We start from the raw sequence: 12,958 nt of genomic DNA, 5'->3' as shown, positions 1-12,958 counted from the left end.
AGCAGTTTTTTTCCTCCTCGTCTGTGACATGGCCCAAAATCTGTCAAAATCACCGCTGAAAGTTCGGTTTAGAGTAAAAAATATAATTTTTCAAGGATTTTCTATCAGGAGGGTTGGTGTTACGCAGCCTCTCAGCACCCCGCCATTACCGGAAGTCGTTTCTATTAATTTTACAACTTATGGTGGTAAATAAAAATGTGACTTTTCATGGAAAACACAAAATTGTCTGGGTGACCCCAAACTTTTGAACGGTAGTGTAGGTTAACTGGTGACTCTAAATTGACCGTAGGTGTGAATGTGAGTGTGAATGGTTGTCTGTGTCTGTGTCAGCCCTGTGATGACCTGGCGACTTGTCCAGGGTGTACCCCGCCTTTCGCCCGTAGTCAGCTGTGATAGGCTCCAGCTTGCCTGTGACCCTGTAGAACAGTATAAAGCGGCCAGAGATAATGAGATGAGTAAGCAGTCCGCCATCATAAATGAAACAAAGTATTTGGTGTGAGACGACCCTTTGCTTAAAAAAAAAAAAGTAGTCTCAGGTGCAATGAGTGCAGTTTGATAAGGAACTGAGCTGTAGGTTTTACTGAGCGTCTTACAGAACCAGCCCCAGTTCTTCTGGACACTTTGTCACACTCGCTTCTTCATTTTGCGCCAAAATCCAGTAGCCTTCATTGTTTTTTTTCTTTTTTAATCTAAAAGTGCTCTCTTATGTAATATGCTGCTCAGATATAAACTTTATTTTCCTGTAACATTTAATTTTATGCTGGAAAATGAACGTTCGGAACTCTAAAATATTTTTGTACTGACTCGATAATGTAGAAGTCATAAAATAGAAATCTATAACAAAGTTTGTATGAAAAAAAAAAAAACCCTGGGTACCTAAGACTTTTGCACAGTACTGTATATTAATTCTGTCTGTGTTTTGAGATTTATACGCTAAGCTGCTAGGGATGTGTTGGGAGTTCTTCATGTCAGACCAACAATCTTATATGAAGCTGTAACTATTTCCGTCACAGGAAAGTCTGCATTTTTTGTCTTATTAACGCCAACAGTGGGGGAAAAAAAACAGCAACTGATAAGTGAAGACTGTTTGTAGATTTTATAACATAAGTGATAACAGGTACTAACTAAACAAATAAAAAGAATAACATTGTTTTACATGTTGAAAATCATAATCTTTGGCAAATTGAGGAATACAACACTTCAGGATGTGCTGTTATTGGAAATTATTACACATACGGGCCACTTTTTCCATGGAATAAAAACATGTATTCTGTTCCCTTCTAGTGGGTTTATTGATGGCATGCAATATTGTCATCATATCGCTTGTCCTCCATGTATTACGCCACTCCCCCAATGGAGAATGAGCGTGCAACATTGTTATAATATTGCACGTTGTCAAGACAACACGACGTCACACGCGAAGATCCAATGACACGACTTTTCTGTTGCGCATGCGCACAATCATTTCTTTGTCGACTGGGAGAGAGAGAAGACGGGGTTAATTCAGTGCTTGGTTTAAGCACTAAATAAATAAACTAAAACTAAAGACGCGCTGAACATCCAAAATGCTACCAAAACTTCATGATATATTCTTCACGCATCTCTACAAGAGAAAAACATACCAATTGACATCGAAAAACTGGAAAAGAGACATGTTGGAGATATAAAACTTCCGCCCTAGTGAGTGACTGTGACAGTTTGTACGCAAACATGGCCACAAGGTTTGCTTCGTTAAAAGTGGAAGATTTAAAGAGAGATGTGGTGAACACCTGAAAGGCTACCAAAACTTCACTGCGTATTCTTCACGCGTTTAATCTTCTGCATTAAATATATGGAAAAACTGGAAAAGAGAGACGTCAGAGATGTAAAACTTCCGCACTCGCGAGTGACTGTAACGGTTTGTAAACAAACATGGCGGTGAGGTTTGCTTCATTAAAAGTGGAAGATTTAAAGAGAAAGACGCGCTGAACACCAGAAAGGCTACTAAAACTTCACTGGATATTCTTCACGCATATTTACAAGAGAAAAACATACCAACAGACATCGAAAAACTGGAAGAGAGCAATAACAGAAATATTGTCAAAGTTCTACTTGGACGTGAGGAAAAGTGATGATTTACAAGAGGACTTCACTTGTGGACTTCACTCAGCAAAGCCCTTTTCTTTTGAACAACTGCAATGTAACAATTAACTCCGACCAAAAGTAACTTTGAACTTGAGCTGTTAACCTGTATCTAGCTTGTATATAAGTTGGCTTGTTGTTCAGGCTTTTTGGACTTGTACCATTTTTATGGTTAGAACTTTGACTTTGTACAGTACATTGGATTAACAGAACATTGAATTACATTTGATCAGAATCTGCATTCGATATTGGTAAGTGCCCCCCCGTTCTTAACTTTTTGTAAAATCCATAATTGTTCCATCAAATGTGTATGTATAATAATAATATTGGCTGGCTTTTCTCGTGGTATATCAGATATATTCCATTCAGCTACTCGTCTTCGACTTTTTCAATATCATGCTAGCTGAATGGAATATATCTGATATACCATGAAAAAAGCCAGCCAATATTATTTAAATAATCAACTTTGATCTGGTAAGAGTAACTCCCAAATTCGGTTTGCATCAGGTTGCACTCTACCACCTGGTTCTTGATTATTTTCCTCTAACAGCATGCCCTCCAGTGTTTTATTTCTTGTTATGACCATTTCCATATCATCATCATACATATTGTAAGAACATACAACATCTTTCATAAATGTATACCACCTAGAAGGACTCTTGGTAGAGTGTACACTACCGTTCAAAAGTTTGGGGTCACCCAGACAATTTTGTGTTTTCCATGAAAAGTCACACTTTTATTTCCCACCATAAGTTGTAAAATGAATAGAAAATATAGTCAAGACGTTTTTCTGGCCATTTTGAGCATTTAATCGACCCCACAAATGTGATGCTCCAGAAACTCAATCTGCTCAAAGGAAGGTCAGTTTTATAGCTTCTCTAAAGAGCTCAACTGTTTTCAGCTGTGCTAACATGATTGTACAAGGGTTTTCTAATCATCCATTAGCCTTCTGAGGCAATGAGCAAACACATTGTACCATTAGAACACTGGAGTGAGAGTTGCTGGAAATGGGCCTCTATACACCCATGTAGATATTGCACCAAAAACCAGACATTTAGTAGAATTTAGCTAGAATAGTCATTTCCCACATTAGCAATGTATAGAGTGTATTTCTGATTAGTTTAAAGTGATCTTCATTGAAAAGGACAGTGCTTTTCTTTCAAAAATAAGGAAATTTCAGAGTGACCCCAAACTTTTGAACGGTAGTGTATACCTCTGCCAAGCCATGTATTGTAGACAGCAAAATCAAATCACTTGAACCTTGGATAATACCAAGGCTGTACACTAAATTTCATCAAAATATGTTCTCTACTTTGAGTTACATTGGAAACAGACAAAAAAATCCTAGGTCCGCATACGTATCTGGATTTGCATCAGAATCTAATCATTTCTTCCTTGGCCCATGGCTCACCTTTCCTCCAAATTTCATCAAAATCTGTTCACTACTTTTTGAGTTACGTTGGGAACAGACAAACAAACGGAGGCAAAAACATAACCTTCTCCAACAAAGATGGTGCAGGTAAATACAGTACACTTAAAGGGGAACTGAAGTCATTTTTAAACTTGCTTTATTTCTTAATTAACGTGTTATTCAATTACGTTTTTGGTTTTAGTAACCTTATATCGTGACTCGTATTGGCAACTAATTGCATTTAAATTTTATCCTTATCGGCCTATTCGGTTTTTAGCCATGTTGAATTTAGTTTGTTTGGTCCACGGCAGGCATTGCTTATCCACGCGATCTTCACGAGACTTGTGTGAGACTTCGAAACGTGAAGTGTCAGCCAGACCACAGCTAGGTGCAAAACACATACTCAGCATCTTGTGTCACGTTTATTCCACCAAATGAACTGTTTTCCAAACAAAATATTGCACAAAAATGAGTTTAAATGACGATTACTGCCTGCTTTTTTTTTTTTTTTCAAGCTTTCCTGATTGCTATCAAAACAAACAAAACTTCCAGCTTGATTACATCAGCATTCGAAGAGGGCGTGTGCGTCTTTTGATAATGTTGACAGATGTTAGTCATTTTGATTTCTGCTGTATGTTTTACTTCCGTCCTACGATGTCTCACACAGGTCTCAACGAATCTCGTTTACGGCCATTGCTTTGACATATGGACTGATATATTCATCTCATCTCATTATTTCAAGCTGCTTTATCCTTCTACAGGGTCGCAGGCAAGCTGGAGCCTATCCCAGCTGATTACTGGCGAAAGGCGGGGTACACCCTGGACAAGTCGCCAGGTCATCACAGGGCTGACACATAGACACAGACAACCATTCACACTCACATTCACACCTACGGTCAATTTAGAGTCACCAGTTAACCTAACCTGCATGTCTTTGGACTGTGGGGGAAACCGGAGCACCCGGAGGAAACCCACGCAGACACGGGGAGAACATGCAAACTCCACACAGAAAGGCCCTCGCCGGCCACGGGGCTCGAACCCAGGACCTTCTTGCTGTGAGGCGACAGCGCTAACCACTACACCACCGTGCCGCCTGGACTGATATATTACAGAGCATATTTCAAACACTCATAACTTGCTATAGCAGTGACAAAATAGCTTTCAAAAATGCATTCCCAGTCCTCTCAATATATTTCTGAGAAAGGGGCAAGTAAGAAAGAGTAGTAGGCAGAGGTTAAGCCAGAGATCCCAGCAGTAATTGAAAAAAAATAGAGGAATGTAAGAAACTATCAGCATGGGTCAAGGGGGCTGCAAACCCTTTGCGGGGTGCAGGGGCAGTGCCCCTGCTGGGGGTACAGGGGGCAAAGCCCCCTGAAACTGTTGAGATTTTAACATTTAAAGATGCTATAGAACACATTTTTTACATAGATTTAACATAGAAAAGCAACAGAATTTAACAATAATGTGTATCTATTTGATGCCGTATTTTGTAATCTATGACATAAGTGGCAAAAAAAATTATTTATAAAAATTAGACGAAAATGTTGCTTTGAAGAATATACTTGCCTAAATATTCCACTGATTTTATAATATAACAATAGTATCCATAGTTCATCTCATTTGTTTATTTTTTTTGTTTCGAGTTAATGTCAATACTAGTCTAATATAAGCCACATTAATTTTTCAAAAATCATGAATATGAGCAGAAATCAATTATTCAATAATATTAGATGTATACATATGTACAGCAAATATTGGAGATATTTGATTTAAACCTTTCTCTTTTTGAAAGGTTTCACTGCAGAGGAATTTAATGCTCTTTTCTGGGGTGCATTCTGTGATCTTTCCTCCAGTTTTCTCTGCTTTTGTTTCTCGGATCTTTCCTTCTGCTTTTTCTGATGTTCCTGCAGTGCTCTTTTGGATAGGTTCTTGGCTACTCTGTTCGCATGAGCTTTTGTTTCAAGTTCTGTATTCACCACATTCATTAATCTCTTCTTGGATTCAACTTCCTCTCTGGCTAAGCGCAACTACGCTTTCCACGACACATTGAATTAAGTTCAACGCATTAGAAACAAAAGCACAAACGGAGTTAAAACACGTTTTCTAGCAAATGGGCGCAGCCATATTGTTTTCTCGTTCTATCGCGTACAGTCTCGCGGTATTTACATCAGCTTAACTTCCCAGTGTTCCTGAATGTTAACGAGAACAAACGAAGCCGACGAAAACATCGCTAAACAAGTAAACCAAATCAGAACGTATTCTGCTGGTCATTTTACTTAAACATATTTTTAACGGATATACAAGAGATTTAAAAAAAAACACACTTTGGCTAGAAAAATAGCGGAATTCCGCTAAATAGCGGACGTCTGGGATCCATGTTAAGCGTAAGCTGAGCGGAGGCTGCGTTAGTTGGTGCCGCAATGTATAAAAAAGAGGGGGGTCCGGGGGTCCTCCCCCGGAAAATTTTGAAAATGTAGATGTTAAATGGTGAATTCTGAGTGATCCTGAATGCAAAATTGTATTTTTATGAAGTATAAATTATGAAGTAAAAACTTATGAATTTCAATTCTTTGAAAAACCACTGTGAGTAGCTGGCAATGGAGCGTTTGTAGGTGGCAAAATCGTCGGTTGCTGGCAGTTATTGAGAGGACTGCATTCCTATATTTAACAAAATGAGAAAAAGAATTTTGATGATAAATTTGCCTTCAGTTCTCCTTTAACAAGCAATTGTGTCTTAAGCTGTGATATCAAACTGTCAGTTATGGTCACATGACTATAATTATGGCTGTAAAACCTAATCAACAGAATTGATGATAAAAACAGTTGGCAGCGAACTTCATTATCGATGAATTGGACCGTGTTTGGAAGCACACTGTGGTGCTGTCAGTTCATTTAGACTGAAACACATTTGTTGGAAGTGGCAGGATGTGCTACATTAACACTACACAGTTGGCCATGTGATATAACTTGTCATTTGTTTGTGGGAATGTGAGAAAGGGGAAGTGTGATGTGTCTGATGTGTATGAATCACCATGTACTGAGTTGTCTTTTGTTTATCCAGTTTTATTGCTGTATTGCACATTTATGCTCAGTTTTACGCATCTTTCCTGCTCTCATGAAATATTGTTTGCATTTGTACTTTGGCCAAAATCAGTAGTTTTGTATAACAAATCAATGAACATGATCTTACATGAATTTATCTACGAGAGGAACATTTTCTCACTTTGAAACTCATGTCATGAAGCATATGCACTGTTGGCTCCATTCAGTTAGCGTCTTAGTTAAACTATTTTTGTTTGATTAATAAATGCTACATTGTTGAATTTTCTTAGCGTATGCTATCTATCTATCTATCTGTCTGTCTGTCTATCCTATCTATCTATCTATCTATCTATCTATCTATCTATCTATCTATCTATCTATCTATCTATATAGTGTGTGTGTGTATATATATATATATATATATATATATATATATATATATATAAATATATATATATATATATATATATAAATAAAATGTGTGTGTGTGTATGTAATTATTCCATGCACATTCACTGGATATGAGCAATCGTGCACTCTGGCTACTCTACTACTAGGCTATCAGCTCATATACCATGAGTAGAGAAAAACAATGGCGGAGTGTGTTGCTGAACCAACTGAGGACTAAATTAAAAACTTTACTCGAAAGCAAAACTCTAAAAAAAAAAAAAATAAAAATAAATAAATAAATAAATAAAATACAAAAAAAAAAATATGGAATGAAAGTATTTGATGCAAAGAACATATCTTTTTTTATTTTTCAAGAATTATCACAGTTTTCACAAATTGCTCCTGTCTTTTCACTGGTTTGTTTACGTTCTTCATCTTTAAGCATTAAAGTTTTTTTTTTTTTTTTTTAGACTGGTTCAAGAGCTCAAAGAAGTTTGAAAATTACAGAACTGAAATGCCCGAGGAAGAATTAAATAAATGTTTAAAGCTATTCTATACCTCGGCATGACCGCGAGACGGCACTTTCTACAAAAACACTAAAGTCAATTCGTGTAGCCATCGATAGGTTTTTAAGAAGTCCACATAAATGGGAATGGTTTTGTCGAACGTTTTGTGTAAAGTTTTTATTTATTGAATTTGCTAAAAATGGAAATGCTCTGTTTCTCAAAATCCAGTGAATATGGATAGAATAAAACAATTATTCCACTCAATCTCGTCGTACATGGCTTATAGCCAACTCGGCGCTACGTGCCTCGTCAGTTATCAGCTCATGTACGACTCGATTTCGTGGAATCGTTTTTAAATATATCTGTCATCTTGTGTCTAGCCTGATTTCAGGTCACATCAAAATCAATCCCAGAAAGAGTCGATTCACTGATTCCGGGCATTGGAAACTACGAGTCAACTCTAAATGTTTGCCATTGATTCGATTTAAAAATTATTTGTTTTGCATACACAAACTGAATTTGGTATTGGAGTGTTTCAACTTGTGACACAGGCAGCCAGTGGATATTTATTTCACTTTTATTTTGAATGTGTCTGTTTGGAATTGATCAAATCAGAACCTGAAATGTAGATAAGACATATAGTTGGAAAAAAGCAAGTCTGTAGAACCATTTATTTATTTATATTTATTTCTTGCAGAATAACTTCGTCTTGTGTTAGTTTGAGAGTCTGGTCTGGTTGATGTAAGCACTTGATAATATTCTCATGCAGTTAGGCCTTGATCACACCACAGTTTGCGATGGGTTTGCGAATACTTGGTGATGAAGATTGGTGGCCATGCTACCAATTTGTGCGACGCACAGTGAATGTTCTCCGAGCTTTGCAAGTTGTTTTTTTTGGTGCGTCTCTGCCTCGTGAGTGGCCAAAAACGTTGTGAAAGTTTTCAGTGCATGCTTTGAAATTTGGTAGCGATATTTTTGTCTGCAAACTAAGCGGTGAATACTTGCAGATGGGTTTGGGAATATTTCCCAAAGCTCAGGGAAACTTTGACGAGCCTCTTGAGATGTATTTTTCTCAAATCCATGTCGACGATTCTCACTGGAGTCTCATCAGCACAGCGGCTCGACATCGCCTAACCTTCCCCAAGACTTAAAAAGTGCATTTATATTCAGGGATCCTTTGGAGCACCTTGTGCTTGCTCTTGGGACCCAGTCATTATGGGAAACACCTGATGCTGATTTGAGCGTAGTCAGCACACGCATATAAGGACGCTGTTTTCACAGAGGCTTTGTGAAGTATTCTGTCAGGTATGCGGTGGTAGACGGATGTAATTGCAGGAAGAGTGTTTATTAGCAGGCGTGATATTTACCAAAACAAAACGTGAGGCAAGGTCGGAGTAACAAAACACAAATGGAACCAAAGAGAAAGCAGTGTTATAAAGCCATGTATTTTACCAGAGTCATAAACATGGCTGAAACAGCTCCTCTATGGCGAACTTTGCCAAGGCAAAATGAAGCAAGGAAGGCCAGTGAAACGCTTTAAAGACTGTGTCAAGGCAAACCTTGCTCATGCTGGCATAGCCCCAAAGCAGCTGGAAAAGTGTGCACAGGATCGATCCAACTGGCGTGCCCTGATGCGCCTTGCCCAGGAAAACTTTGAAGACAACCGGCGAGACAAAATCACTGTGGTGCGTGCTAGGAGAAAGGTGGCAGCCGAGGCGCCCAGTGACTCCAAACAGTTTTCCTGCCCTCACTGCGGATGTACATGTAGATCCCGCATTGGACTCCAGAGCCATCTGCGAGTCCACACCCGCACGTAGACGTCATTGTCAGAGCCGACGGACCACCATTAAACATGGCTAGAAACAAACGTGACCATGATGATGATGATGATGATATTTCGCAAAGTCTCTGTGAAAACAGCCTCCTTATATGCGTGTGCTGATTGCGCTCAAATCAGCATCAGGTGTTTCCCGTAATGACTGGGTCCCAAGCACGCGCACACCGCGTTCCATGAGCGAGCATAGCCGCTTGAGCTATGTCAGGTTTTAGCATGTGAAAGTGTGACAGTCAAGTATTTGCCTGATGTGTGACCACAACTTTTAGCTCGCCTATATATCGCCATGCATCGTCACCAAAATGCCTTATTTTCTTCGATAACCCATTGCAAGGCATCACGAGCTGTAGTGTGACCATAGCTTTCCAGATGATCTGATAAATGTCAGTGATATTGTATTTGCGGGCGGCACGGTGGTGTAGTGGTTAGCGCTGTCGCCTCACAGCAAGAAGGTCCTGGGTTCGAGCCCCGGGGCCGGCGAGGGCCTTTCTGTGTGGAGTTTGCATGTTCTCCCCGTGTCCGCGTGGGTTTCCTCCGGGTGCTCCGGTTTCCCCCACAATCCAAAGACATGCAGGTTAGGCTAACTGGTGACTCTAAATTGACCGTAGGTGTGAATGTGAGTGTGAATGGTTGTCTGTGTCTATGTGTCAGCCCTGTGATGACCTGGCGACTTGTCCAGGGTGTACCCCGCCTTTCGCCCATAGTCAGCTGGGATAGGCTCCAGCTTGCCTGCGACCCTGTAGAAGGATAAAGCGGCTAGAGATAATGAGATGAGATATTGTATTTGCAGTAAGTAACCTGTTATTTAATGAATTATTTGTATCCCTGGATATATTTGACATTTTATCAGCCAGGGTTAGAGTAATGCGTTACAGTGAATGCTGTGTGTGCCTCTTCCAGTGTTTTGGGATGCTGTGCTTCACATCTGCAGGAGTGCATATCTTTTGTCGTTTCATACACACCATCACACAGAGCACCACAGTGAGTTCTAGAATGTAGAAACGGGATTGGCTGTTGTGATGCCTAGCAACAGGACAGAACATCAGGAGATAAAACTTAAGTAACATGAAACAAATATTCCTTGATTTTTCTCCAGATTCGAATCAGCAGGTCTGTGAAGAAGAGCTGGTAGTGTTTGTTATTAGCATCATTATAATCCCCTCCCACACTGAGCAGAGGGAGTTTGAAGCATAGTAGACAGGGATTAGCGTGGGTTAGGCTCATCCAGGTGTGGTTTAAGAAAGTCTGAGCTCGCATTCAGTCTGAAACTCATTCCTTGATAAATAATGGAAGTATAAACAACTCTCTCCCTAGGACACGGCACTGGGGAAACCTCGAGAGGTGTTTCGGATGACCTCTGAGCCCAGCTCACTCGAGGGTGAAAGGCTTTGCGCATCTCTGAGTCTGACCTCTGCTACCTGGGCCGCCCTCTCAGATGGTGCTGGAACGCTGACCCTGTTACGCACCGGCAACAGAGGAGAGAGCGCTCACCTCAAGTGGGAAGTAAGAGAGAAACCTCTGATGAAATATTAATAGATCTGACCCTCGAGCTTGCTTCCTGTTCTCAAAGCACCCTTTTTAAATATATAATATAACACGCTCCTCTGTGTCCAAGCTAATTCACAGTGAAAATATTTCTGAAATATTTTATAGTACACTCTGTTTCATTGTCATCCTTAAAAAAGGTAAAAACATTTTTCACATGCTTTTACACTACCTTTTGAGATTATTTAAATTATGGTACTTGTATATGTAGACATTATATTTCATACCTTAGTGATGTAAACACCAGAAATAAAGAAATCAAAGGTGGTAAAATATAAAAAATAGTCAAATGGGCAAAAAGGGAATAATAATAATAATAATAATAATAATAATTAAAAACACTTACTATAAACAAGTTGCTTATTATTATTATAAAAGTACTTTTATGTTTGTAATGGTATAATTATTCTAAAGTATTTATATTTAATAAATAATAATTAATTAAAACATAATATTTAAACACTAAGTTTTCATTGTTATTATTATAAATGTATTAGAATAGTATATTTTAATATTACAATTATTATAATTAATGCATTTACATGTATTAAATATTAATAACTAATAAATATTAATATTATACAGTGGCATGCAAAAGTTTGGGCACCCTTACTTAAAATGTCTGTTACTCTGAATAGTTAAAGGGCTGATGACACGAACATGACTTTATGCAATTTCTTAAATAAACTATACAACATGGCAAACATGTTAGATTTCTGTTATAATTACGTGAAAAGAAGCTGTTACGCAAATATCCAACTTTTAATTGCACAGTGCAAGAAAACTGGGACCGTGGCTCGCGGCCATGTTGTGACGTCAGCAGGAGAACACGCTGCGGTTCACTGGCTGTTCTACTCATAGACATCCTATGGTTCTACTCTGGTTCTACTCAATGGAAATGGCGCATGAAAACGCCGGTGAACTCTCTAGTGCTAGCTCTTCCTCTTCTGGGAGTCTAGAATTGTGTTGATCTCTTCCAAATAGAATCTATGATAGCCTACCCTCTTTACCCTTTGCCTCTCGTTGCTAGGCGGCAGTTACATGAAAGCCGCAAGCTTTCACAAGCAAATACATGACTGATATCACGCCGACTTTATGATTACATTTATGATTATCATGTAGAATCTATAGCTCTACGTAACTTTATCTTATGTCGTTTCACAACACATGTTCTGACAGGAGGACTGTCTTTGGATCCGGCATAGCTACTAGTAGACCCCCTCCGGAATACTGGCAGTGTTGCCAGATTGGGATTTTTCCCGCCCTGTTGAGCGGTTTCAAGTGCATTTTGGTGGGTTTTGAACATATTTTGGGCTGGAAAACTTCAGCAGTATCTGGCAACAGATACTGCTGACGTTTTCCAGCCCAAAATATGTTCAAAACCCACCAAAATGCACTTGAAACCGCTCAACTGGGCGGGAAAAATCCCAATCTGGCAACACTGTGTAGGCACTGCTGATGGTAGTAACACACGTTTGTGATGAACTGAACACCCAAGAGATTCGTTTAAGCTGGGAAGGGTGTCAAAACAATCCAAATCGAAGTGTTCAGAGCACAGGACGGATGTTGGTGAGGGCTCCCACTTGTCACGAGTGCGCCTGACTTGCTTCACCCACTTCGCATGCAGCTCGGGATCTCTGGGAAACTTGAATAAACTTACCCCATCCTTGTGGGTTTTGGAGCAAAAGCCGGCAACACAACGCGAAGGCATAATAACTGAAATATATAATAATGTATAATAATAATAATAATAATAATAATAATGACAAACTGAACACCTGTCGCATCAACAATAAACTGGTAAGTTAGGAGGAAGGTTCTTTCGCTGACGTCATATAGCTCCTCCTCCTCCTCCGTCTCCTGGGTGCTGCAGCCCTGTCAAATTTGCCCAAATAGCCGCGTTTTTTATCATAACTTGTAAAATAGGCGCCTTCATGAATTAATATATGGATCATCGGGAATTACTTTTTATGTTATAAAACATTGCCAAAGATAGCCCTGTGATGACCTGGCGACTTGTCCAGGGTGTACCCCGCCTTTCGCCCGTAGTCAGTTGGGATAGGCTCCAGCTTGCCTGCGACCCTGTAGAACAGGATAAAGCGGCTAGAG

The 12,958-nt window shown here is 39.4% G+C and overlaps 1 protein-coding gene across 2 annotated transcripts in view; it reads left to right on the top strand.

Annotated features, from left to right (window-relative positions):
• Positions 1-12,958, top strand: part of nudcd1 (NudC domain containing 1) — a 104,419-nt gene that overhangs the window by 16,236 nt on the left and 75,225 nt on the right. For both annotated transcript variants that reach the window (XM_060942685.1, XM_060942684.1), the window contains exon 3: positions 10,619-10,807. In XM_060942685.1, coding sequence (XP_060798668.1) covers positions 10,619-10,807 — 189 coding nt within the window. The remainder of the gene's footprint in view (positions 1-10,618; positions 10,808-12,958) is intronic.

The sequence above is a fragment of the Neoarius graeffei genome, chromosome 16 (assembly GCF_027579695.1).
Source record: "Neoarius graeffei isolate fNeoGra1 chromosome 16, fNeoGra1.pri, whole genome shotgun sequence".
NCBI lineage: Eukaryota > Metazoa > Chordata > Actinopteri > Siluriformes > Ariidae > Neoarius > Neoarius graeffei.
Note: the sequence above shows the minus strand (reverse complement) of the source record. Positions and strands in the feature narration are given on the sequence as shown.